At 40.0% G+C, this 26,931-nt stretch overlaps 1 protein-coding gene across 6 annotated transcripts in view; it reads left to right on the top strand.

Moving 5' to 3' along the window:
• Positions 1-3,404: 3,404 nt before the first annotated feature.
• The window catches only part of DHX40 (DEAH-box helicase 40), a 42,698-nt gene continuing 19,171 nt past the window's right edge, over positions 3,405-26,931 (top strand). Inside the window, exons 1-12 of one of the 6 annotated variants that reach the window (XM_003817357.5) lie at positions 3,412-3,777; positions 4,621-4,788; positions 8,289-8,434; positions 10,877-10,996; positions 11,503-11,730; positions 11,951-12,017; positions 13,103-13,234; positions 15,043-15,142; positions 17,246-17,332; positions 17,471-17,653; positions 23,931-24,011; positions 25,671-25,828. In XM_003817357.5, coding sequence (XP_003817405.2) covers positions 3,429-3,777; positions 4,621-4,788; positions 8,289-8,434; positions 10,877-10,996; positions 11,503-11,730; positions 11,951-12,017; positions 13,103-13,234; positions 15,043-15,142; positions 17,246-17,332; positions 17,471-17,653; positions 23,931-24,011; positions 25,671-25,828 — 1,819 coding nt within the window. In that variant the 5' untranslated portion in view covers positions 3,412-3,428. Of the gene's footprint in view, positions 3,795-4,118; positions 4,323-4,620; positions 4,789-8,288; positions 8,435-10,876; positions 10,997-11,502; positions 11,731-11,950; positions 12,018-13,102; positions 13,235-15,042; positions 15,143-17,245; positions 17,333-17,470; positions 17,654-23,930; positions 24,012-25,670; positions 25,829-26,931 lie in introns of those variants that run through there. The other 5 variants (XM_024926263.4, XM_055101642.2, XM_034942594.3 and 2 more) reach the window with 5 other exon arrangements.

The raw sequence follows: 26,931 nt of genomic DNA on the forward strand, positions 1-26,931 counted from the left end.
TGTAATAATATCTTTGATAATTTTCCTTTTTTTTTTGCTTTATTTACTCCTTTTAACCATCACAACAGTGGTCCTATACTTTTCTTTCTTTCCTGAAGATGATTTTAAAATTCTATTCCATTTTTGTAAATCTGTAATGTTGAGTCTCTTTTGGATGCTCTGGAACAGGTTGCTTGGATTGTGGAATATTTTGAAAGACTGCTTATGAGGCAATAGCAGCAGGGTGCAATTCAGACTTCTCACATTTCTTTAAATACCAGTTCTTTCAGGAGTTTTTTTTTTTTTTTGAGACAGAGTCTCACTCTGTTGTCCAGGCTGGAGTGCAGTGGTGAGATCTTGGCTCACTGCAACCACCACCTCCCCGGTTCAAGAGATTCTCCTCCATCAGCCTCCTAAGTAGCTGGGATTACAGGTGGCTACTACCACCCTAGGCTAATTTTTTGTATTTTTAGTAGAGATGGGATTTCACCATGTTGGCCAGGCTGGTCTCAAACTCTCAACCTCAGGTGATCTGGCCACCTCAGTCTCCCAAAGTCCTGGGATTACAGGCCTGGCCTCAGGTTTTTAATGTAACCCAAAGATAAGAAATAGATTCAATGTCGTTAGGGACACTGACCTTTCTTCCCAGATTCAACCCATTTATTTTCTATTTTTACTCTGTACTTGAGTTTTGTTTGTCATCGTAATTTGTAAACTCACTGGGTAGGAAATAATTGTTGATCTTCTAATTTAGAATAGCCCCAAGCACATGGTTATCATGGTAACATGCTTTAAATGTCCTTGGTTATAAAATGAACAATGTTAAACATCGCTTGAATTTTTCACTTTTATTTTTCTTCATTCTCTGCTTGCAGGTTTTATATTCTATACTCTCAATAGGTGGTTCTCATACAAGAATGGGGTCAGTTCTATTAGAGTTACAAACATTGGAAGAAAATACATTATTTTGGCACCAAAATCTAAATACTTCCATCTCCCAATGCAGTTTAGTGGTTATTAGTGTGACTTTGAATCTTGGCCCTCTTAGTTCTTTGTTTTGTCACCACAGGCAAGTTTCTAACACAAAAATTAGGGATAGTAATAACCTAACTGTATGAGTTTTTGTGAAAAATAGAGGAAATAATTTACAGTTGAAACCTGAACAAGGTGGGGTTAGGAGCATGAGCCTTTTGCACTGTAAAAATCTGCATATAACTCTTTTCTTTTTTTTTCTTGGAGACAGAGTCTCGCTGTCACCCAGGCTGGAGTGCAGTGGCGCGATCTTGGCTCACCCCAACTTCCGCCTCCCAGGTTCAAGTGGTTCTTCTGCCTCAGCCTCCCGAATAGCTAGGACTACAGGCACGCACCACCACATCCAGCTAATTTTTTTGTATTTTTAGGAGAGATGGGGTTTTGCCATGTTGCCCAGGCTGGTCTTGAACTCCTGAACTCAGGCAATCTGCCCACCTTGGCCTCCCAAAGTGCTAGGATTACAGGTGTGAGCCACTGCATTGGGCCAATATCTGTATTACTTGACTCCCCAGAGCTTAACTGTTAATACCAACTATTGCCTGGAAGCCTTACCAATAACATAAACAGTTAATTAATACGTATTTTGTATATGTATTATATACTGTATTCTTAAAGCAAGCTAGAGAAAATAAAACATTAAGAAAATCATAAGAGAAAATATATTTACTATTCATTAAGTTTAAGTGGATCATCATAAAGGTTTCCATCCTGTTCAGTAGGCTGAAGAGAAGGAGGAGGAAGACAAAGGGTTGATCTTGCTATCTCCAGCTTAGCAGGTGCAGAAGAAAAAATCTGCCTACAAGTGGACCTGTGAAGTTCAAACCAGTATTGTTCAAGGGTCAACTGTATTGGAAAGATTTGACTACTATGAGCTAAGTGGTAATCATCATTGGTCTGAAATGATGATTTTTAGAAAGTGACTTTATTATATCAGTGATAGAGATGCCCTATACTGAAATACTGAGATTACCAATACCTTGCCTGTACCACAAATGTATTTTTGCCATTTTGGTTTCTGTTTCTATAATATTTTGAATTCCTAACATGATCCAGAAGGCTGGGAGATGCTCCTACTGAAAGAGAGAAACCTGGAATGTTCTCCTATTTACCAGATTGCTTCCTCTCATACCCAGGTTTTGAGATATAAAGTTGTTACAAAGTTCCAACTTATTTGGTATCATTCAAAATCTGATGAGCTTGCATTTTAAGAAGTGTTGATCAGTTCCATTTAAAAGCAGTTGGTATGAGTTCACTTTATTTTTTGAGGTGGAATCTCGCTCTGTTGCCCAGGCTGGAGTGCAGTGGCATGATCTTGGCTCACTGCAACCCCTGCCTCCTAGGTTCAAGCGATTCTCCTGCCTCAGCCTCCCGATTAGCTGGGATTATAGGCACGTGCTACCACACCCGGCTAATTTTTTTAATTTTTTTATTTTTAATAGAGACGGGTTTTCACCATATTGGCCAGGCCGGTCTCGAACTCCTGATCTCAAGTGATTCATCTGTCCCGGCCTCCCAAGGTGCTGGCATTACAGGCATGAGCCACCATGCATGGCCATGACTTCACTTCAAATGAGCACAGAAAAATCTGGGGGTCCAACAACCTTATGGTACATCTTTTGAAGCCTGGTCAGACAAGAGGGTCTTTAGGTGATGGTGAAGTGACAGTTTTGAGTTGTCTTCTTTGGTAGTTAAGTGTTGGTTAATTCTAACAGCAGGAACAATTGAAGAGTTCAAGAAACAATCTTGTTCACATTGCAATGATTTTGTTACAGTTGACACTAATTTAAAAATTGGCAGGCTCTAGAACAGAAAGACCTGCCCCTAAAGTACCTTTTCTGAAAAAGTTGCCCTGCCTCAGATGCTGTGTATCTGTTGAACTTTTCAGCTACTGTGGTTTCCAAGGAATGCACCTCTATCAAAAATGAGCTTAATTCCTAAGGAAGTCAATTATTCATTCCTCCATTCCAGCAAAGTCAACAAATATTGACAGCCCACCTTGAATCACTGTGCTGGGCCCTGGATGTAGCAGTGTTTTAATATTCCGACTCTTGTGGGGGGCTTTACAATCTAGCTGGGCAGAAGAGGAAACATGTAAATAAATTAAAATGCAGGGTCCTATGAGGGAAATGAACAGCCTTGGCGACCTAAGTTTTGATGATAACATAACTAAAAGTTCGACTCCACAACTCAGTAGCTGTGTGCCTTGGACAGGTCATATCAGGTTAGGAAAGGTGAGAATGAGTTGAGGAACGCAGCACTCTGGGATCATGGTTCCACCTCCGGGCAGAGGGTTACATCGTGTCAGGTGTGTGAAGGCAGAATAGCCTGCAGAGACCACTGTGGCGTTGAAAAGAGGTGTCGTCGCGACCTTCGGCGCCGGAGAGGCGAAACAAGAGGGGGTCTTCGGGCCCTCAGGTATGGCTCAGCCGCCCAAGGCGAAGCGCACGTGGCAGTTGGCGGGAAATCCCTGGGGGTGGAGCCTCGGCTCGAGGTCCGGCCGCCCCGTACCACGTCATCGAGCAGCTCCCCCTCCCCTTGCTACAAGTCGCACGCGCGGAAGTAAACACCTCTACGTCATCAGGGCGCGTCCTCGTCTTTCCCCTCCCATCTCCTCAGATCGGTGGACGTGCTCGCCTCCACTCGGGGCCAGGTCTATGTCCCGGTTTCCCGCAGTCGCGGGCAGGGCGCCAAGGCGGCAGGAGGAGGGTGAGCGGTCAAGAGACCTCCAGGAAGAGCGGCTCTCGGCTGTTTGCATCGCCGATAGAGGTGCGGTCCGCGGGACGGTACGGAAGCCAGCGGGAGTTACGGCGTGGGGGTTTTGGTGGGGGGATGAAAGTACGCCTTTGGCAGGCTGAGAAGAGTAGTGAGGAAGCCGTGGCGTTCTCCTGGCTTTCCAAGCCCGAGGCGAACTTTGCGTCCAATGAGCACTTTGCCTTAGAGGGGGGCGGTCCCAGTTCCAAGTTAGGCGAAAACCTTACTGGGGGGCGAAAAAGTGAACCCCAACGCCCGAAATGCATTCTGTTCTTAAACAGGCTCATAAACCCTTTGTTCTCTACCCGTTCATCCCCCCCACCCTTCGTCGGGCCGCCAGCCTGCCTTTGGGTACAGTATGAAGGGAGCCAGTTTCCAGGAGCCAGTTTCCATGGTTACCCACCACTTGGCCTTCTGGGATATCAGTCGCTCTGAACAGGGACCTAACTTGAACCATGAATCAGAAGCAAACACAGGTGGCTTCTAATCCAGCTGAGAATTTTCTGCTGTGTTCCAGTTTTTGGTCTATTGTTAAATAAAATTGAGTTTTGTGCTTCTGTGTAAGTATGCATGTGTATACGTTGCCTTGAGCTATACTTGCTTTGAAAAGTACTTTGAGTTATGCGTGAACAAATGCTCAAGTTGCTGAATTTCACCAAAAAGTTGTTCTGGGCTCATTAACCCTCACTTACAAATTGCGCTCATTAACGCTCACTTACATGAGCGATTTAACTGAGAAGTCATGGATGATCCCTTCCAGCCCTAAAATTCTATTGCCTTTCTGGTTTTAGTCCTGAGAAATTGAGTCAGAGATATCTTTACAAGTCTTTTAATTGACTTGTTTTTCTGTTATTACAGAAGAGAAAGGATGCACGTCCCAGGAGGGAGGAACTACTCCAACTTTTCCTATTCAGAAACAAAGAAAAAAGATTATTCAAGCTGTGAGGGACAATTCATTCCTTATTGTTACTGGAAATACAGGAAGTGGTAAAACAACTCAACTCCCAAAATATCTATATGAAGCAGGTGATTTTTTTCTGTTGTAATAATTGGAAATATTTTAAAAATATCCTCTTTTTAAAGGCCAGTAGGACTTCTGTACTCCATGATTGCCCAGTATTTGCTTTTATAGTCCCGCTTCTCTTGGCACACCCCCTTCCCCTATGTCTCCTTTGCTTCTTTATGGTCTATTTCAGGTTCAAGAATTAGTTGGGATGGCAAATTTTCCCATTTTTAATTACCATAATAATCTCAAATAGAATTACATCTAGATATTACTTCCATTTTATAGAATAAAGTTGTCTAGCAGTAGACTATTAACCATTGGATACTGAAATAATTTTGAGGGGTAAGAGATATGTGATATCTGTTGCTGCCATTAGTACTTCTTGGTTCTTTCTCTAGAGCATTATCAGGTAAATATTTATCCCCTGGCTTTGCCAGCGCAAGCCAACTAACAAATTACCTTTAAAATACGTTAAGTAAAGTTAATAGGAGGCCTTTGGTTTGGACTGATCCCCCGCACTAGACCCAACAGACCAAACCAAAATGGAGTTACTCATACTGAAGTTCCACGCCACCAAGTCTAGAAACTAAATTTTTCATCTACTGAGAAATCAGGAGAAAGAGATAATAGCCAAATCCCCAAACAGACCAGTTTTAGGAGCATCAAGAAGTTTCCTCTGCTTTAACTTTGACAAGAAAAGTAACTTTGAAATGAGCAATCTGCTTTTTGTTTTCTGTTTCTGCTTTCCTCAGCCCTTTTCTGTCTATACAATCAGCCTCCTCTGCTCAGCTCATTGGAACACTGATTCTATTTTATGAGACGATGGGTTGATGTGATTCCAGAATTAGAATCACAAAAGCCAATTAAAAAGTTTTGGCTGGGCACAGTGGCTCACGCCTGTAATCCCAGCACTTTGGGAGCCCGAGGTGGGCGGATCATGAGGTCAGGAGATTGGGACCATCATGGCTAACACAGTGAAACCCTGTCTCTACTAAAAATAGAAAAAAAAAAAAAATTCGCCAGGTGTGGTGGTGGGCGCTTGTAGTCCCAGCTACTCGGGAGGCTGAGGCAGGAGAATGGCATGAATCTGGGAGGCGGAGCTTGCAGTGAGCCGAGATCGTGCCACTGTACTCCAGCCTGGGAGACAGAGTGAGACTCCGTCTCCAAAAAAAAAAAAAATTTTTAGGCCGGGCGCGGTGGCTCAAGCCTGTAATCCCAGCACTTTGGGAGGCCAAGGCAGGTGGATCATGAGGTCAGCAGTTCGAGACCAGCCTGGCCAACATGGTGAAACCCGTCTATACTAAAAATACAAAAATTAGGCGTGGCGGTGGGCACCTATAATCCCAGCTACTTGGGAGGCTGAGGCGGGAGAATCGCTTGAACCCAGGAGGCAGAGGTTGCAGTGAGCTGAGACCGTGCTGTTGCACTCCAGTCTGGGCGACAGAGTGAGACTCTGTGTCAAAAAAAATAAACAAAAATAAAATAAATTTGTTGTAATTTTGTTTTTTGACAAGTGTCTTTCAGTATGACAGAACTTTCTGTCATAAGGTTTGTAAAGAGCAGTATTATATTGGATATGATTTGCCTTAAAAAATAACAAATGTATTATTCTAATGCTTCAATCTAAGGTGCCATCTATTAAGATATATCACTGTTTTATATGCAGTAATCCCTTCTTATCCTTGGGAGATGCCTTCTAAGACCACTCAATGCCTGAAACTGCCAATAATACCAAACCCTGCATATACTATGTGTTTTCCTATACATACATACATACCTATGATAAAGTTTAGTTTATAAATTAGGCATAGTAAGAAGTTAACAACAACAACAACAATAAAATAGAGCAGTTATGACAATATACTGTAGTAAAACTTTTGTAAATGTGGTCTCTCTCTGTCTCTCAAAGTACTGTAACATTTTTGGACCTCCATTGACTGTAGGTAACTGAAAAATTGGAAAGCAAAACCAAAGGTAAAGAGGGACTACTGTATTAGTAAGAATGGAAATGCGCCATCGATTTTAAGATGCAGCTCCATTCCCAAATATATTAAAATGGTATATGGAAGGTGCATATATATATAGATATAGATATATATATTTATTTTTTTTTTTGAGATGAGATCTTACTATGTCGCCCAGGCTGATCTCAAACTCCTGAGTTCAAGCAATCCTCCTACCTCAACCTTCTGAGTAGCCAGGCTCCTGAGTAGCTGGGATTACAGGTGTGTACCACTGCTCCCAGCAGAAAGGTGGCATATTTAAGTCCAGTTTTAGGCTGGGTGCAGTGGCTCATGCCTGTGATCCCAGCACATTGGGAGGCTGAGGCAGATGGATCACTTGAGGTCAGAAATTTGAGACCAGCCTGGCCAACATGGTGAAACCCCATCTCTACTAAAAATACAAAATTAGCTGGGTGTGGTGGCGCACACCTGTAATCCCAGTTACTCAGGAGGCTGAGGCAGGAGAATTGCTTGAACCCAGGAGGTAGAGGTTGCAGTGAGCCGAGATTGTGCCACTGCACTCCCGCCTGGGCAACAGAGCAAGACTCTATCTCAAAAATAAATAAATAAATAAATAAATAAATCCAGTTTTACTCTTGTGGCAAAAGTAAATTTATTTTGGGAAGTATGTGGAATTTTATGAATTCTTATGTTTCAAAATTCTTGGCTTACCTTTAGAGTAGATTTTTAGACAGAAAAAAACAGACAAAGCCTGAATTCTAATTTAAAAAATATATTTTTTACAAAAAAATTAGCTGGGCCTGGTGGCAAGCGCCTGTAATCCCAGCTGCTCAGGTGGCTGAGGCAGGAGAATCGCTTGAACCCAGGAAGTGAAAGTTGCAGTGAGCCAAGATCGCGCCACTGCATTCCAGCCTGGGCAACAGAGCAATACTCTGTCTCAAAAAAGAAAAAAAAATATATATATATCTATCTATATATATAGATAGATATATATATAATTTTTTTTCTTTTTTTTTTTTTTTTTTTTTTGGCTGGGCGTGGTGTCTCATGCCTATAATCCCAGTACTTTGGGAGGCAGAGGCAAGTGGATCACCTGAGGTTGGGAGTACAAGACCAGCCTGACCAACAGGGAGAAAACCCGTCTCTGCTAAAATACAAAATTAGCCCGGCATGGTGGCACATGCCTGTTATCCCAGCTACTCGGGAGGCTGAGGCAGGAGAATTGCTTGAACCCGGGATGCAGAGGTTGCGGTGAGCCGAGATTGCGCCATTGCACTACAGCCTAGGCAACAAGAGCAAAACTCTGTCTAAATATATATATATATTATATATATATATAAAATATACATATTTATTTTTGCGTGGTTATTAATATGTATTATTTTAAATTAATATTTAAATTTCCATGATGCAAACATAGCAGTGTGTTTTTAATTTGCGAGATATTCTTTTGGAAACATTCAAGCAGTTTTGTATTGATTGGCCAAAAACAATTTAGCTCTAATAGGAAGACAATTGCTAACATTGTTGTGTTTCTTTATCTCTGGTTTTGATAGGGTTTTCACAACATGGTATGATTGGTGTAACTCAACCACGAAAAGTAGCTGCTATATCAGTTGCTCAGAGAGTAGCTGAAGAAATGAAATGCACTTTGGGATCCAAAGTAGGATACCAAGTTCGTTTTGATGATTGCAGTTCTAAGGTACAAAAGTCTTGTTGGTATTTGTTTCTTTTCTTTTATGGGACAGGGTCTTGCTCTGTCGCCCAGCCTGGAGTGCGTGGCGCAATCATGGCTCTCTGTAGCCTCTACCTTCTGGGCTCAAGTGATCTCCTACCTCAGCCCCTTGGGTAGCTGGGACTACAGGAGCATGCCACCATGCCCAGCTAATGTTATAAACTTAACAGAAAGAGTGGAGAGAGTTCTGAAAGATTTTTAACTTCAAAATTCAATATATGTTTTAAAGAATTTATTTTTGTTGTTCATTGTTAATGCTTTAGCTCTCAAGTGTCTGATATTCATCCCATTTTCTCCTTCCTTAGTTTATAAATGACAGTTTATTTTCTTAGGATTCTCTTATTTATGTTTTTTAACTGTAAGGATTCTTGACATGTAGGTTTTTAAAATGTTTTATTGTAGTAAAATATATATAACTTGACCATTTTACTATTTTGGTATACAATTCAGTGCCATTAAGTATGTTGACAATGGGCTGGGCTTGATGGCTCACGTCTGTAATCCCATCACTTTGGGAGGCCGAGGCGGGTGGATCACCTGAGGTCAGGAGTTCGAGACCAGTCTGACCAACATGGAGAAACCCTGTCTCTTTTAAAAATACAAAATTAGCTGGGCATGGTGGTGCATGCCTGTAATCCCAGCTACTCAGGAGGCTGAGGCAGGAAAATGGCTTGAACCCGGGAGGCGGAGGTTGCGGTGAGCTGAGATCGCGCCGCTGCACTCCAGCCTGGGCAACAAGAGCAAAACTCCACCTCAAAAAAAAAAAAGTGTGTTCACAATGTTGGGTAACCATCACCATTCCTACTTTCAGAACTTTTTTTATCATCCCGAACAGAAACTCTTATAGATTAAAACCCCCATTTCTCCCTCCCCCTAGCCTCTGGTAACTTCTGTTTTTTTTTTGAGACAAAGTCTCACACCGTTGCCCGGGCTGGAGTGCAGTGGCGCGACCTCCACTCCCTGCAACCTCTGCCTCCCAGGTTCTAGTGATTCTCCTGCCTCAGCCTCCCAAGTAGCTGGGATTACAGGCTCCTGCCACCACGCCCAGCTAATTTTTTGTATTTTTAGTAGAGATGGGGTTGGTCTCAAATTCCTGACCTTGTGATCTGCCTGCCTCGGCCTCCCAAAGTGCTGGGATTACAGGGTAAACCACCGCGCCCTGCTGTGTCTTCTGTTCTACCTTCTGTCTGTACAAATTTGCCTACTCCGGGTACCTCATTCAAGTGGAATCACACAATATTTTGTACTTCGTGTCACTCTTATTTCACTGAGCATGTTTTCAGGTTGATTTATTTTGTGTGTTTGTATTCTTGAAGTCAATGGAAAGCTGAATTAACAAAATCAGCCAATTAACAAAATCAGCAAGTGTTAAAGCATCTTCTATATTCATGGCACCAACAAATTTAAAATTTTCTTTTTAATAGTGAATATTATAATTTACATTCCCTGTGGATTTCTTAATCCTGTCCAACTACAAAACGATCCCTGGTTTACATATGTTCCCTAATGGGAATGGCCATCAAATGTGGCACAAGATGACTCCCCAAAATACTATCTTTTTGCCTTCTAGTGGTCACTGTTTTTTCTTTCTTCCTTCCCTTGTTTTATGGATGTCGTTGCTGTTATTCCTACCCTTTGGACCTTTTTCTCACCCTGTTTTAATGCTTGTCGAGTAACACATTTTTATTTGGAGATAGTGTCTTACTAAGTCACCCAGGCTGGAGTGCAATGGCGTGATCTCAGCTCACTGCAATCTCCGCCTCTCAGGCTCAAGCAGTCCTCCCGTCTCAGCCTCCCAAGTAGCTGGGACTACAGGCGTGAGCCACCACACCTGGCTAATTTTTATATGTTTATTAGAGATGTGGTTTTGCTATGTTGTCCAGGCTGGTCTCGAACTCCTGGACTCAAGTGATCCACCCACCCCAGCAACCCAAAGTGCTGGGATTACAGGCGTGAGCTACCGTGTCTGACCTAAGTAACACATTTTTTAATAGAGAAGAGGAGAGAGTGGGTGGAAAGTATGCACCTACCATTTTCTCATTTCCCCCGAATCCTCTAAAATAGGGGCTGAGTCAGAAAGATAAATCTCATTTCACTGTTGTTTCCCACAACTTGCTTACCCAATGCCATTGCATCATCTTGCCACTTTCCTCTGACTTTATTGTATTTCCTTATTGGTGATTTTTGTTGCTTTGTCCAAGAATACCCAAGTGAGTTATTTGTCCCTTTTTCTGTATGGACAGCATGTTTTGTAACTTACCATCATTTTGTATACATAAGTTAGACTATTTTTATGTACCCTTTTGTTTAGTCAGAGTGGTTTGATCAGTTAATGTTTGTACCTCTTGAGGAAAAATTTAGTTGGGAAAATAGTGGTGAATTCCTGTGACACTGCTGTTTGAACATTAGGAGACAGCAATCAAATATATGACTGATGGATGTTTACTGAAACATATTCTGGGAGACCCAAATCTTACCAAATTCAGTGTCATTATTTTGGATGAAGCCCATGAAAGAACTCTAACTACAGTGAGTATTTTAATTTATTATTATTTTTTTTATTAGCAAGTAGTTTGTTTGGGTAGCTTTTTATTGTGTAGAGAATTGCCTCCTCTTACTTTTTAATTTAATTTAATTTTTTAGAGATGGAGTCTTGCTCCATCACCCAGGCTGGAGAGCAGTGGCACGATCATAGCTCACTGCACCCTTGAACTCCTGGGCTCAAGTGATCCTCCCATCTCAACCTCCTGAGTTGCTGGTACTGCAGACGTGCATCACCATGTCTGGCTAATTTTTAAGAATATTTTTTGTAGAGACAGTGTCTTCGTTTTGTTTCCCTGGCAGGTCTCGACCTCTTGGCCTCCGACCTTGGCCTCCCAAAGTGCTGGGATTACAGGTGTGAGCCACCGCACCTGGCTCCTACTTATATTTTAATGTATTAAAATAGGAATTCCTTGGTTAGAACAGCAGTGTATTTAAAATAGTTTGGCTGTTAAGTGTACTTGTGACTTACTAGAAATTTACTTTTCTTTCAGGATATCTTATTTGGTTTATTGAAGAAGCTATTTCAGGAGAAGTCTCCTAATAGGAAGGAGCATTTAAAAGTGGTGGTAATGTCAGCAACTATGGAATTAGCCAAGCTCTCTGCATTCTTTGGAAATTGTCCAATATTTGATATACCTGGAAGACTTTATCCAGTCAGAGAAAAATTCTGCAATTTGATTGGTCCACGAGACAGAGAAAATACTGCGTATATTCAAGCGGTATTACTTGGCATTCATTTAATGTCTTTTTAAAATATCTATGATTCTTACTAATTGGGTGGTTTGATAATTCATTTGTTCACTACTATTTTAATGACAGTCCTCACAGGTCCTAGAACTTTTAAGAATCAAATTTAATTTTTCTGTGGGGCAAGGGAAGTGGTGGTAAGGGAATGACTGTATTTCCAGTAGCATATTATGCCTGCATTTCTTGCTTTAGATTGTGAAAGTCACCATGGATATCCATTTGAATGAAATGGCTGGAGACATTTTGGTTTTTCTGACTGGTGAGCATTCAGTATCAAGTTAAAAAACTTAAGTATTTGTAAGTGAGGAATGTGGCACCCAGATAGAGTGCTACTTCTGTTGGGAATTCTGTGCCCTTCTCAAGTGTTGCCCTAGCCTTTTCTGATTATCTGAATAATTTTAGGTAAAAGATAGATAAAAATTGTAAGCTAGCTGCCAAAGAGGATTATATATATTTATGTCAAAGACATATGTTTATGTCAAAGACATAATAGTATGTATATATATTTTATGTCAAAGACATAGTAGTATATGTCAAAGACGTAATAGTGTATATGTATATATACACACACATATATGTCAAATGTCAAAGACATCAGGCTCATTAGTAAATATATGTAAAACACACTGACCTTTTAATAGAAAGAAATTAAATAGTGAAATATTGTTTTTGTTGGTCTGTCTTAGATAGAAATGTAACCTGACTAAACAGACCTGAGTTAATTCCATTATTTCAAAGGACATTTCACCAGGTTCTTCTTTGGGTGGTGGCATTGTACTGTGTGGTAACAACACATAAGGTGTAGAATCTATGTGTCGTAGACAAGCATGTGGCATTTTTGGAGATCAAAAATAAAATAGTTAAATCCCAAACTAGTGGCATAACTTTTCAAGTAGCAGCACCCTCCTAATAGGAATTAGTAGTTTCCTTGTTTACCTTTTTCCTCTGCCTTGTACTAATGTCAGAAGTGAGGGATTGTCACAATCTTTGCCTTTTTGGAGATTACTTAAGTATTTTGAAATTTAACCAAATGCAATAGCACCTGGACTAGCTTTTCTCCTTTGTTAACAATTTGGTGAGTCTTGTCAAATACAGGGTGAAAAGCTTGACGATGATAAATATTTTTATTCCTTTAGAGATTTAAGTTTCTTAGAAACTGATGTTTCTTCTACTTCGAATTTTATTGTTGAAATATGGTACAGCTTATGTGTTCATCTCCTTTACATTAAATGAGAGATTTACAATAACTTTTAGGCAAAATTAATTTTAATTTTGACATTTTCTTTATTTTTAAATTAATTTTTCTGTTCAGTTGCTGAAGTTATTTTTTTCTTCCCATTTTAGGCCAGTTTGAAATAGAAAAAAGTTGTGAGTTACTTTTTCAGATGGCAGAGTCTGTTGATTATGATTATGATGTTCAAGATACCACCCTCGATGGCTTGTTAATATTGCCATGTTATGGATCAATGACAACAGGTAATTTCTCATTAGAATAGAAAATTTGATTTTTTAAAAAAACTTTTTATTGAATAATCATGTTTACAGAAAAGCAGTCAGATCTTAAGTGCTTAGGTAAGTTTCACAAACCAGTCTCACCTTTGTAACCCACATCCAGATCATGAAACAAATCAGTGAGAACCAGCATTCCTTGAGAGTAGTGGTTTTTGCCTGAAGTCTTTTTACATTCACTTTTTTGAGAGTCGTGGATATCCCCCTTATTATCGTTTAGAGTATTTTTTCTCCCAGCAAAACAAAACTATTGGTGAGAATTCTTTGAAATGAGGACAGTAGTTTCTTGCTGGTATTACTGTAAGTCAAACCTAATTTGCCATTGCCGCAGAATTTTTAGAAATTGTGTATATCCAGTTATATCTAAGTCTAAACACAGTGGATTGTTTTCTTTTTTTTTTTTGTGACGGAGTCTCGTTCTTCTCACCCAGGCTGTAGTGCAGTGGCGCAATCTCAGCCCACTGCAACCGCCACCTCCTGGGTTCAAGCGATTCTCCTTCCTCAGCCTCCCAAGTAGCTGGGATTGCAGGTGCTCGCCACCACACCTGGCTAAGTTTTGTTTTGTTTTGTTTTGTTTTGTTTTGTTTTGTTTTAGCAGAGATGGGATTTTGCCATGTTGGCCAGGCTGGTTTCAAACTCCTGACCTCAGGTCATCTGCCTGCCTTGGCCTCCAGAATTGCTGGGATTACAGATGTGAGCCACCATGCCTGGCTGTGGATCATTTTCCTTTTAAAGTAGCCATGCCTTAGTCTGCTTTTCAAGAATGATCCTGTTCTTTGGTGAATTCCAAGAGCAAATGCAAACTCTTGATTTGACATTTTGGTTATAGTAAATATTGTTGAATGAGGTTTAGAATTTGTTTTATAAAACTTTTATTATGGAATTTAACTTGTAAAATTAAAGGGAAATTAACCTTAGCCTCCTATTTGGAGTTGGAATTAGCATTTGAATGTTTTTATATTTTACATGTATGTGTATTAACAGCTTTTGTTGATTGGGTGATTCTTATCCCTATATTAACAAAGTTTTGGAATATATGTGTCAGTAAAGAACATAGATGTGCTATTTTGGAAATCTTTTTTATGATGATATTAGCTTCTTACTCTCTATTGAAGCATAGATATCTATTTTAGATTTTGTCATCTTCAGGGAAATTCTTAGGATCATTGTTTAAGGTTCTCATTGTTTTCTCAAGATTTGGTTCACCGATGCTTTTATAATTTACATTGAAACTGATAAAAACCCATTATGTTTGGTTTGTTATTAATCATTAACTAAATATGTACATAGACATATATTTTTCTATACAGAGTAAATAATTTCATTCTTTCTTACTGCTACATTGAAAATAATGTTCTGGATTTTCTCTTGCCTCTGTTTTTTTTTTTTGTTTTTTTGAGATGGAGTCTCGCTCTGTCGCCCAGGCTGGAGTGCAGTGGCGTGATCTTGGCTCACTGCAACCTCTGCCTCCCAGATTCAAGCAATTCTCCTGCCTCAGCCTCCTGAGTAGCTGGGACTACAGGCGCGCGCCCCCACGCCCTGCTAATTTTTTGTATTTTTCTTAGAGACAAGGTCTCACCATGTTAGCCAGGATGGTCTCGATGTCCTGACCTTGTGATCCTCCCGCCTCAGCCTCCCAAAGTGCTGGGATTACAGGCGTGAGCCACCACGCCCGGCCTAGAAACATGACTTGTAATGAAAAATTGAGTTCTTCAAAACTTGAGTTTGACACATGCATGTTGTAAATTGGTATTTTCTTTTTATATATACTTTAGATCAACAGAGGAGGATATTTTTGCCACCGCCACCTGGAATTAGAAAATGTGTCATATCCACCAATATTTCTGCAACGTCTTTGACAATAGATGGAATCAGGTAAAACTTTTGAACTTTCTCTTAAAGTCAAGGAAGCCTATCGTTACTAAACATTAGCTAAACATTACTGAGTTTGCTTTTCTGTGCCCTCCACTAATTCCCTTCTCTCCTACTTTTTGATGTTCTTAACGTGTAATCACCTATTTTGTTTTGTAATTATTGATTGCTTTGAGCAGGAAATGAGTAGGAGGTACATACTATATTCCTATTCACACTTTTTTTTTTTTTTTAGAGACAGGGTCTCATTATGTTGCTGAGGCTGGAGTATAGTGACTATTCACAGGCGTGCAGTCATAGCACACTACAGCCTTGTATGGAGATCAACCAATCCTCCCGCCTCAGTCTCCTGGGTAGCTGGGACCACAGGCATGTGTCACCGTACTTGGCTGTTCACAGTTTTTAACTACTTGGCAACTTGAAGCTTCTTTTCAAATTTTAGATTATGTATAATGCTTTATGGGTTTCACTAAATAGGAAGCCAAACCTATTTTTCTGTACTCCCATTATAAGCATATACCTTAGATGATTTGATATTTCCTTCTACCTTGCAGCCTCACTCGGTAGAGTTAGTTTGTATATCCAATGTTTATCTGGATGTATTGTCTCTGACTTTTTACCTTTTTGTGAAAATTAACTATGATTCAGGTCCCTTATCTTTTCTGGATGTAGTAAATAGTGCTATCAAATTTTTGGGTAAATTTAGTAAGGAAACACTAAGAAATTTTAAGTCTGGACTGACAACTAATGCAAAGTTCTTTAAGACTGGGTTATTTATCATTTACCCAATATATTTTATTTCTTTAGCTAAGTCTGATTGTCTGTCTCAGGAAGGCTGAACCTGAATCTCAAAGATCCTGTGTGTTTCTTCTGGGTAAAATGATCACCCAGGTCTGAGAGGAAGTCTAATTTCCTCTGCTTTTCTTCGTTACTTTAAAAATAATGGTTTCACTAAGGGATTAAGGGAGTGCTCTCCTGGGTAAATTAACCTCTGTAATTTTCTGTTTCCTGCACAGGCAAAAGCCATTAAATAGTATGTTTCAGAATGTTGTCTTGTTACTGCTATCCTACTTTGGTTCCTTACCTGACTTGTTCACCATTTAATTGCCTTAGAATGGCATGTTAAGGGCTAGTTGAAATTAGATTCTGAATCTGTTTAAATGGTCTGAAGCTGACTTTCAAGTTTGTGTATTTTTTTATTGAGGCAAAATTCACATAAAATTAATTATTTAAAATGAAAAATTAAGTAGTACTTAGTACATTTACAGTATTGTGCAACCACTGCTTCTGCTTAGTTCTAAAATATTTCAACACCTCTAAATAAAACCACATACCCATTAAGCAGGTACTCCACATTCCCCTCTCGACCCCAGCCCTTGGCAACTACCAGTCTTACTTTTTGTTTGTACGTATTTTCTTTTTTTAAAAATTCTTTAGATGTGTCAGCAGGAAGCAGTATGTATTTTCTATTCTGGATATTTCATACAAATAGAATCATATAATATGTGGCCTTCTGTGTTTGCTTTCTTTCACTTAGCATAATATTTTTAAGGTTCGTCCACATTGTAGCATGTATCAGTACTTCATTCTTTTTTGTGGCTGAATAATATTGCATAGTGTGTGTGTATATATATATATATATGCCATTGTGTGTGTATATATGCGTGTGTATATATACTACATACATATATGCAAAGCAATTTGTTCATCCCTTCTTCCATTAATGGTTAATGGACATTTAGGTTGTTTTTACCTTATGGCTGTGATTCATAGTGCTGATATGAACATTGGTCCATAAGTATTTGTTTGAGTACTTGTTCTCAGTTCTTTTTGGTGTACACTTAGAAATGGAATTGCTGGATCATATGGTAATTTTGTGTTTAACTTTTTGAGGACCTCCGAACAATTTTCCACCTCGGCTGAACCATTTTACATTCCCACCAACAACATACGAGGGTTCCAATTTCTTGACTTTCAAGTTTTACACTTAACATAAAAGGCATTGTGTACCTGCTAGTTTGCTAGAAAAGGAGAAACCAAAGTGGTTAAAAATTAACAAGTCTTCTTTTATTTTCCAGAAACTTAACTTGCTTTGATTCTTCTTAGATATGTGGTAGATGGTGGCTTTGTGAAGCAGTTAAACCACAACCCCAGATTAGGGTTGGACATCCTGGAGGTGGTTCCAATTTCAAAGTAAGTCTCTATGTCAAATCTTTTTATTCAAAGAACAACTGATTAGGTAATTTCTAGCTGTTTTGGGGAGACAAAGTAAATTACCTGAGAAACCCACAGAACATTTTGGGGAATTTTTGGTTTTTTTTCCTTTTGTAGGAGCGAGGCATTACAGCGAAGTGGCCGAGCTGGCAGGACTTCTTCAGGAAAATGCTTTCGGATCTATAGTAAAGATTTTTGGAACCAGTGTATGCCTGACCATGTGATCCCTGAAATTAAGAGAACTAGTTTGACATCTGTAGTTCTGACCTTAAAGTGCCTTGCCATACACGATGTCATAAGGTATGTAGACAACTAGAAAAAAAAAAAAACAACTTGTTAGCCTGGAACCAAGTTATTGGCTCAAAAATTATTTTGAAATATTTGACTGATACATCCCTGAGAGTTGAGGCTAACCTCTTTTACAGGTTGGTTTTTATATTGGTTGCTTTTCTTTTTTTTTTTTTTTTTTTTTTTGAGATGGAGTCTTGTTCCGTTGCCCAGGCTGGAGAGCAGTGGCACGATCACGGCTCACTGCAACCTCCGCCTCCCGGGTTCAAGCAATTCTCCTGTCTCAGCCTCCCGAGTAGCTGGGACTACAGGTACCTGCCACCATGCCCAGCTAATTTTTGTATTTTTAGTAGAGATGGAGTTTCACCTTGTTGGTCAGGCTGGTCTCGAACTCCTGACCTCAGGCGATCCACCCACCTCGGCCTCCCAAAGTGCTGGGATTACAGGTGTGAGCCACTGCGCCTGGCTCTATTGGTTGCTTTTCAACTAAACTAACACAGAAGACTTCCTTGCATTGCTTTAGTAGGATCTCTTGCTCATGTTTAACCTTGGCTTAATGGTGGGGTTAGGGGGTTGTGCTGATGTTTATTTGGATCACTTAATTAATGACCACTGTTTATTTGTAATGAAAGGTATATAATGAGCTGGGCATAACAGCTTATGCCTGTAATCTCAACACTTTGGATGGCCAAGGTGGGAGGGTTGCTTGAGCCTAGGATTTCGAGACGAGCCTGGGCAACATAGTGAGACCTTGTCTCTACAATTAAAAAAAAAAAAAAAGTCTGATATGGTGCATGCTTGAGTCCCAGATATTTGGAGGCTGAGATGGGAAGATTGCTGGAGCCTCGCAGGTAGAGGCTGCAGTGAGCCACGATTGCACCACTGCAGTCCAGCCTGGGCAACAGAGTGAGACCCTGTTTCAAAAGAAAGGGGCTGGGCGTGGTGGCTCACGTCTGTAATCCTAGCACTTTGGGACGCCAAAGTGGGCGGATCCCTTGAGGCCAGGAGTTTGAGACCCGCCTGGCCATCCTGGCAAAACCCCGTATCTACTGAAAATATAAAAATTAGCTGAGCTTGGTGGCACATGATTGTAGTCCCAGCTACTCCGGAGGCTGAAGCACGAGAATCACTTGAACCCAGGAGGCAGAGACTGCAATGTGCCAAGATCACACCACTGCACTCCAGCCTGGTCAACAGAGCGAGATTCTGTCTCAAAAAACCAAACCAAAACAAAAGGGTATACAGTTGGAAAGTGGAGTGTTTTTTTTGTATGGCCAGCATCATACTATATACCATGAAAGACAGAGTAATACTCTGTAGTTTTTTGCTTTCACTAAGCTTAAGTTATATTAGGAAAACAAGGTTCAGACACATGAAAGAAAGGAAGAACAGTTAAATTAGCCAAATATTAATATAATTTATTGGTATAAGATAGAATATTGTTATAGATAGAAATTTCTATCATACATGGTAGGGGAATTAATGGAGGAAAGTACTATCTTCTTTATTTTGGTCTTAATTGCCTTGGAATGTAAAAGTGTTCAGGAATTTTGGGGGATGGTAACCGTGCAGTTTTTAAATTCATAGTAAGTGATTATTAGGTGCATCCAAATATGTATTGTAGGCCGGGTGCGGTGGCTCACGCCTGTAATCCCAGCACTTTGGGAGGCCGAGACGGGTGGATCACCTGAGGTCAACCTGGCCAACATGGTGTAACCCTGTCGCTATTAAAAATACAAAATTAGCCAGGATGGTGGTGCTCATCTGTGATCCCAGCTACTTGAAAGCCTGAGGCAGGAGAATTACTCGAACCCGGGAGGCAGAGGTTGCAGTGAGCCGAGATTGCGCCATCGCACTCCAGCCTGGGCAACAAGAGCGAAACTCTGTCTCCAAAAAAAAAACAACCAAAAAAAGCAAAAAAAACCCCCAAAACCCACAAATACTCATTGTATACTCTTGGAAAGCCAATTTGCCAATTTCAAAATGTTTTGATAGTTATCATTAGACTAGAGATTTTCTGAATGAGAATATGTAGATACTGGAAAGAGAAAAGCATGTAATAAATGAAATTCTGACTGTAGCAATAAATTATACCAATGAAAAGAAGGAAAGTGCCATTTAGAGAAATCCAAAGAGCCAAATAGAAAACTTTCAGATGAACCCAGATATTAAAATAATGTCTTGATTTTTTTCATTTGGGGAAAAAGGGCCATTTTTGGAAATAGCTGCTCAGTAAGTTTGACATTGACTCTTAGTATATTCACAAAGGATAGCAGAGCAGCCTCTAACCAAGAATGAGTATATATTAGAAAAATAGGAACAATAATTAATATCATCTGCATTGAATTATTTTTCCATCTTAAGTCTTAAAAGCCATAGTGTACCAAAAATTGCAAAATTTTGTTTCAAAATGCTTGAAACAAAAAACAAAGACTTCCTGTTTAAAAAGTTGTATAAAGAATAAGGAGAGGTAGAGCCAGTGTTTGGGGTAGATGGTATAGGATTCATAGACGACAGAAAGAAAATGGATCTTCTCAATTATTATTTGCTTTCCCTTTCTTTTCCATCAGGAAGAATAATTTTAAAGCTGAAAATGCAAGAACAGGTCTGAATAAGAAGGAATTGATGACTAAGGTGGAAGGAAATAATGAGGGAAAACCTACCACCATAAGTGATTTTGTCTTGAGCATTTAGACATTATTTCCGTGGTGTTAAAAGAACTTGCAGATTTAGCGTCAGAGTCACTGTAGGTCATCTATGAGAAATTATGCAGAATACGTTATCAGAAAATGGTGAGAAAGGCAAAAGTCTTAATTTTTTTCATTTGGTAAAAAGGGCGGGTTCTGGAAACAACTACCCAGTAAGCTTGACGTTGATTACTAGCGAACTCTAGTACAGTTTATTGAAAAATGGTTTAAGGAAATTTAATGATGATTAATGAGTATGAATTTTAAAAGTTCACAATGAATATGTCATTTTTTGTTGTTGTTGTGTTTGGTTTTGGTTTTCTGAGACAGGATCTCACTCTGTCACCCAGGCTGGAGTGCAGTGGCGCAATCTCAGCTCACTGCAACCTCCACCTCCCAGGTTCAAGCGATTCTCATGTCTCAGCCTTCTGAGTAGCTGGGATTACATGCGTGTGCCACCATGCCCGGCCAAATATGTCATTATAAGCCATTTCCTTTTCAGTTTGAGGACAGGACCGTCCACATAATGGGTGCTCCACAAGAATTTATTGAAATTTAACCTAATGTCTTTTATTTTCAGCACAGTATTTAACAATACTGCATTTGATATCTTGTGAATAAAAAAGTAGTCTGTAGATGACAGTACTGCTGAGTATAGTTGCCAGATAGCCCAGTCTAGAAAAGTATTAATTAATTGCTTAGTGTAGACTAGATGAAGTTTTTACTGGTATTGTGCTGAACTTAGTTTTTTCTTGATAAACATTTTTAATGATACTGAATAAAAATATTGAAGTTATGATTATATTTTTCTGGAAAATATCTTAATATCTAATAGGTAGATGACCAAGCTTTAAAATGACTTTAACAGATTAGAACCATGGGCAAAAATCAACAGGGTATAAATTTGAAAGGATATATCTTATATCCTGTGTTTGGGATGTACAATAGCAAATACATGTGGTAGAGATCTGAAATTATCAGATCATCACAAACTTAATATTGGCTTATACCTATGGCTCTGTTTAAAAAAAGTTTTTTAGGCCGGGTGCGGTGGCTCACGCCTGTAATCCCAGCACTTTGGGAGGCCACAGTGGGCGGATTGCGAGTTCAGGAGATCGAGATCATCCTGGCTAACACAGTGAAACCCCGTCTCTAATAAAAATACAAAAAATTAGCCGGGTGTGGTGGCAGGCGCCTGTAGTCCCAGCTACTCAGGAGGCTGAGGCAGGAGAATGGCATGAACCCGGGAGGCGGAGCTTGCAGTGAGCCCAGATCGCACCACTGCACTCCAGCCTGGGCGACAGAGCAAGACTCTGTCTCAAAAAAAAAAAAGTTTTTTTTAATTCCACTGGCATAGACTTTGGTTACATTAATAAACTAGGTGATGGGGAATTACAGCATTCCTGTTATGTGTTGGTCACTCAACATTTGGAGTTCAGTTTTGGATATAATCAAGTTTTATGAGGAGTTTGACATACTAGTGTTTTTAGACAATGGTACTTAGGTATGGTAGATCTCTTAGAAACCAAGTAACTTATAAGGAGTGGTTGACAGAATTGGTAATTGGAGGAATCAAGGGGGGAAATTAATTGCAATATTTTAGAATAAGTAGTTTTTCCTTTTATATAGAAGAAGCAGCTGACTGGTTTGGTATTGCTCTAGCACAAGGGTGGCAAACTGTGGTCTAATCTCACTGACTGTTTTTGTAAATAAAATGTTAGAATGCAGCCATACCCATTTGTTTATGTGTGGCTGCTTTCACTGTAATAGCATGGTTGAGTAACTGTGACAGAGACCATATGGCCTGCAAGCCTAAGCTATTTACTATCTGGCCCTTTACAGAAAATGTTTACCAATTCTTGCTGTAGAAGCTACCAGGACCTATTGGTACAAATTGTAGGAAAGCTGGCAGTAGAACAGTGTAAGAGATTATTGTTTGCTTATTATTTTTTCTTTTTATAAGAGATGGGGTCTTGCTGTGTTGCCTAGGCTGTTCTCAAACTCCTGAGCTCAAGCAGTCCCCCTGCCTCAGCCTCCCAGAAGAGTGCTGAAATTATAGGTGTGAGCTACCATCCTTGGCCTTGTTTTATTTATTTATTTTTAAATAGGGTTATCAATCCTGGAATGGACATTTTATATAAGGTATTGGACCTTTTGTCTTCTATTGGATTTTTTTCAAGGTGAGAAGTTGGAGTAGATGATTTTTCATATCCAGATTTAAGGTGGAAAAAATAACCCAGTGCAGATGATATCAAGTAATTATTTTTCCTGTTTTTTAAAAATATATATTCATGTTTGATGATGCTATCCCTTTTGAATATTATTGTTAATTTTCTTGTTAATTTTATTATATTTATTAATAGCGCATTATGGTAATGTAAGAGAATGTCCTTATTTTCAGGAGATGCATGCCGAGATAGTTGTAAGTGTGCAATGGCATTGTATTTGCAACTTATTCTGAGATAGTTTGGCAGAAAATAAGTACATACACATGTACACATATGTGACACAAATATGGCTAAATTAATTGAATATATAAAAGCATTTTGTCCGGCCGGGTGCGGTGGCTTACGCCCGTAATCCCAGCACTTTGGGAGGCTGAAGTGGGTGGATCACCTGAGGTCAGGAGTTTGAGACAAGCCTGACCAATATGGTGAAACCCCGCCTCTACTAAAAATACAAAAATTATCTGGGCATGGTGGCAGGTGCCTGTAATCCCAGCTACTCAGCAGGCTGAGGCAGGAGAATCACTTGAACCCAGGAGACGGAGGTTGTAGTGAGCCGAGATTGCCACACTGCACTCCAACCTGGGCAACAGAGTGAGACTCCGTCTCAAAAAAAAAAATTAAATTAAATTTAAGAAGCATTTTGAGGCTGGGTGCGGTGGCTCACACCTGTAATCCTAGCACTTTGGGAGGCCGAGGCGGGCGGATTGCTTAAGCACAGGAGTTCAAGACCAGCCTGGGCAACATGGTGAAACCCTGTCTCTACTAAAATACAAAAAATTCGCTAGGCGTGGTGGCATGTGCCTGTAGTCCCAGCTACTCGGGAGGCTGAGGCAGGAGAATTGCTTGAACCTGGGAGATGGAGGTTGCAGTGATCAGAGATCGTGCCATTGCACTCCAGCCTGGGCAACAGAGCGAGACTCCATCTCCAGAAAAAAGCATTTTGAGGTACTATTGAACAATTTATAATTTTCAGTACTAATTAATATTTCTCTACCATCAATACTCTCTACTATTAATATTTCTCTACTATTTTTATAAAAGTTTGGAAAAAAATTATGGACTGCAGAAAAGAGTAGACTTGACATAGGCTGTGAAGGATGGGTGGGGCAGGATTAGGATAAGTAGACTGGTGAGAGTATTTCAGCTAAGGGGAGTCAAAAAGAATCACTTCTTGAAGTAGAGGAGTGTGATTCAGAAAAAAATTATTTCCTCTTTTGCCAAATGCTGATCATGATCATATAATTTTTTTTTAGAAAAAGAAGATGACTTGAAAAATGGAAATAAAACCTTTTAAAGAAATTTTCATCATATCTATATAAAATCCTACCATGTTCAAGGAATGCCTCTCACTTCATATCTTATTTAAACACACAGGTTTCCCTATTTGGATCCACCTAATGAGAGACTTATTTTAGAAGCTCTTAAACAACTTTACCAGTGTGATGCTATTGACAGGTAAAAAAAAAAAAAAAATCACAATCAAAACAGATATTGATCTCTTTTTAAACAGGGCTCTAAATACCTTTCTCTAACAGTAGAAAATAATTTCTTTAAATTGAATGGATTGTTAGTCTTTCATCACAATTCTGATTGAAAAACCAGCCGGGCGCTGTGGCTCATGCCTGTAATCCCAGCACTTTGGGAGGCCGAGGTCGGTGGATCATGAGGTCAGGAGATCGAGACCATCCTGGCTAACATGGTGAAGCCCCGTCTCTACTTAAAATACAAAAACAAAATTAGCTGGGCGTGGTTGCGGGCGCCTGTAGTCCCAGCTACTCGGGAGGCTGAGGCAGGAGAATGGTGTGAACCTGGGAGGCAGAGCTTGCAGTGAGCCAAGATCATGCCACTGCACTCCAGCCTGGGCAACAGAGCGAAACTCCATCTGAAAAAAAAAAAAAAGGAGAAAGAAACTACACGATATAATCCCTTTTGTTTAATAAATATTGGTATTATTTAACAAGTAATTTCTGAGTACCATTTCAGTGCCAAGCATTATGCTGGATACATAAAAATGATAAGAGAGCCAGAGTCCTTGTTTTCATGTTTGTGTGATGGGGTGGTTAGGTTTGATATTAATAATTATTATTCTCTTGGATGTGCGTGGTGGCTCACGCCTGTAATTCCAGCACTTTGGGAGGCCAAGGCGAGCAGATTGCTTGAGCCCAGTTGTTTGAGACAAGCCTGGGAAACATAGCAAAAGCCATCTCTACTGAAAATACAAAAATTAGCCGATTGTGTTGGCACACGCCAGTAGTCCCAGCTACTCGGGAAGCTGAGGTGGGAGGATCATCTGAGCTTCGGAGGTGGGGGGTGCAGTGAGCTGAGGAGATTGCGCCATTGCACTCCAGCCTGGGAGACGGAGCAAGGCCCTGTCTCCAAAAAAAAAAAAGGTAAAATTTAAAAAATAAAATTATTATTCTCTCATGTCTTCAAAGACATCTTCTTTTTTTTTTTTTTTTGAGACGGAGTTTTACTCTTGTTGCCCAGACTGGAGTACAATGGTGCAATCTCACCTCACTGCAATCTCCACCTCCCAGGTTCAAGCAATTCTCCTGCCTCAGCCTCCCAGGTAGCTGGGATTATAGGCATGCACCACCATGCCCAGATAATTTTTTTATATTTTGGTAGAGATAGGGTTTCACCATGTTGGTCAGGCTGGTCTCAAACTCCTGACCTCAAGTGATCTACCTGCCTCGGCCTCCCAAAGTGCTGGGATTACAGGTGTAATCCCCCTCAGCCTCCTTAGTAGCTTTGCAACCTTTGCCTCCCGGGTTTGAGTGATTCTCCTGCCTCAGCCTCCCAAGTAGCAGGGACTACAGGCGCATGCCACCATACCCAGCTAATTTTTGTGTTTTTAGTGGAAACGGGGTTTTGCCACGTTGGCCAGGCAGGTCTTGAACTCCTGACCTCAGGTGATCCACCTGCCTCAGCTTCCCAAAGTGCTAGGATTACAGGCATGAGCCACCACGCCTGGCCTAATTTTCTTAAATTGAATTGAACTTCTGGAGGTGATTGGAGGTAATGTAAATTATATCTGATTTATTCTGAATGATGAATGTTACATTTGTACTCTCCTAGTGTAGAAAGACTTACAAACTTTTTCTTTGTATTAAGGAGTGGCCATGTCACCAGATTGGGTTTGTCTATGGTGGAGTTTCCTTTGCCTCCACATCTGACATGCGCAGTAATAAAAGCTGCCTCCCTGGATTGTGAAGATCTACTACTTCCAATAGCAGCAATGTTGTCTGTGGAAAACGTCTTCATTAGACCTGGTAAGATGTTTATTTTAGTTGTGTTTTTTAAAACTAATAGACTTGGCTGGGCACGGTGGCTCACGCCTGTAATCCCAGCACTTTGGGAGGGCAAGGCGGGTGGATTGCTTGAGGTCAGAAGTTGGAAGACCAGCCTTACCAACATGGTAAAACCCCATCTCTACTAAAAAAAAAAAAAAAAAAAAAAATGAATAGACTTTATTTTTTAGAGCATTTTTAAGTTTACAGAAAAATTGAGTAGAAAGTAAAACCTCCCACAGCAATTTCTCCTATTAACATCTTTGATTTGTATGACATATAAGTTGCAATTGGTGAGCCAATATTGACACATTATTATTAACTAAAGGGATCACTCTTTGTGTTATATGGTTTTAGCTGGGATTATAGGCATGTGCCACCATGCCTGGCTAATTCTGTATTTTTAGTAGAGGTGCGGTTTCTCCATGTTGGCCAGGCTGGTCTCGAACTCCTGACCTCAGGTCATCTGCCCGCCTTGGCCTCCCAAAGTGCTGGGATTACAGGCATGAGCCAGCACGCCCAGCCGGGTTGTTTTCTTATTGTTAAGAGGTCTTTGCATATTTTAAATAGTTATTTAACAGATAGATCTTTTGTAAATATTTTCTCCCAGTCTGTGGTTTATCTTCTCATTGTTTTGACATTGACTTTTGCAGAGCAGAAGTTTTTATTTTTGACGAAGTCTACTTTATCAATTATTTCTTTCATAGATTGTGTCTTTATTGTTGTATCTAAAAAAGTCATTGTCGTACCCAAAGTCATCTAGATTTTCTCTTCTATTGTCTTTTAGTATTTGGACGTACAGTTGTTGTGGTACCATTTGTTCAAAACACTGTCCTTTTTCTGTTGAAATGCCTTCGCTTCTTTGTTAAATATCAGCTGACTATTCTTATATGGGTCTGTTTCTGGGCTCTGTATCTTGTTCCATTTATCTGATTGTCTGTTTGTTCTTCCACCAATACCACACTGTCCTGGTTATTGGAGCTTTATAGTAACTCTTGAAGTTTTGTTCTTCCTCTTCAAAATTGTTTAGGCCATTCTGGGTCTTTTTCATATAAACTTTAGAACCAGTCTGTTGAAATCCACAA

The sequence above is a fragment of the Pan paniscus genome, chromosome 19 (genome assembly GCF_029289425.2).
Source record: "Pan paniscus chromosome 19, NHGRI_mPanPan1-v2.0_pri, whole genome shotgun sequence".
NCBI classification, from domain to species: domain Eukaryota; kingdom Metazoa; phylum Chordata; class Mammalia; order Primates; family Hominidae; genus Pan; species Pan paniscus.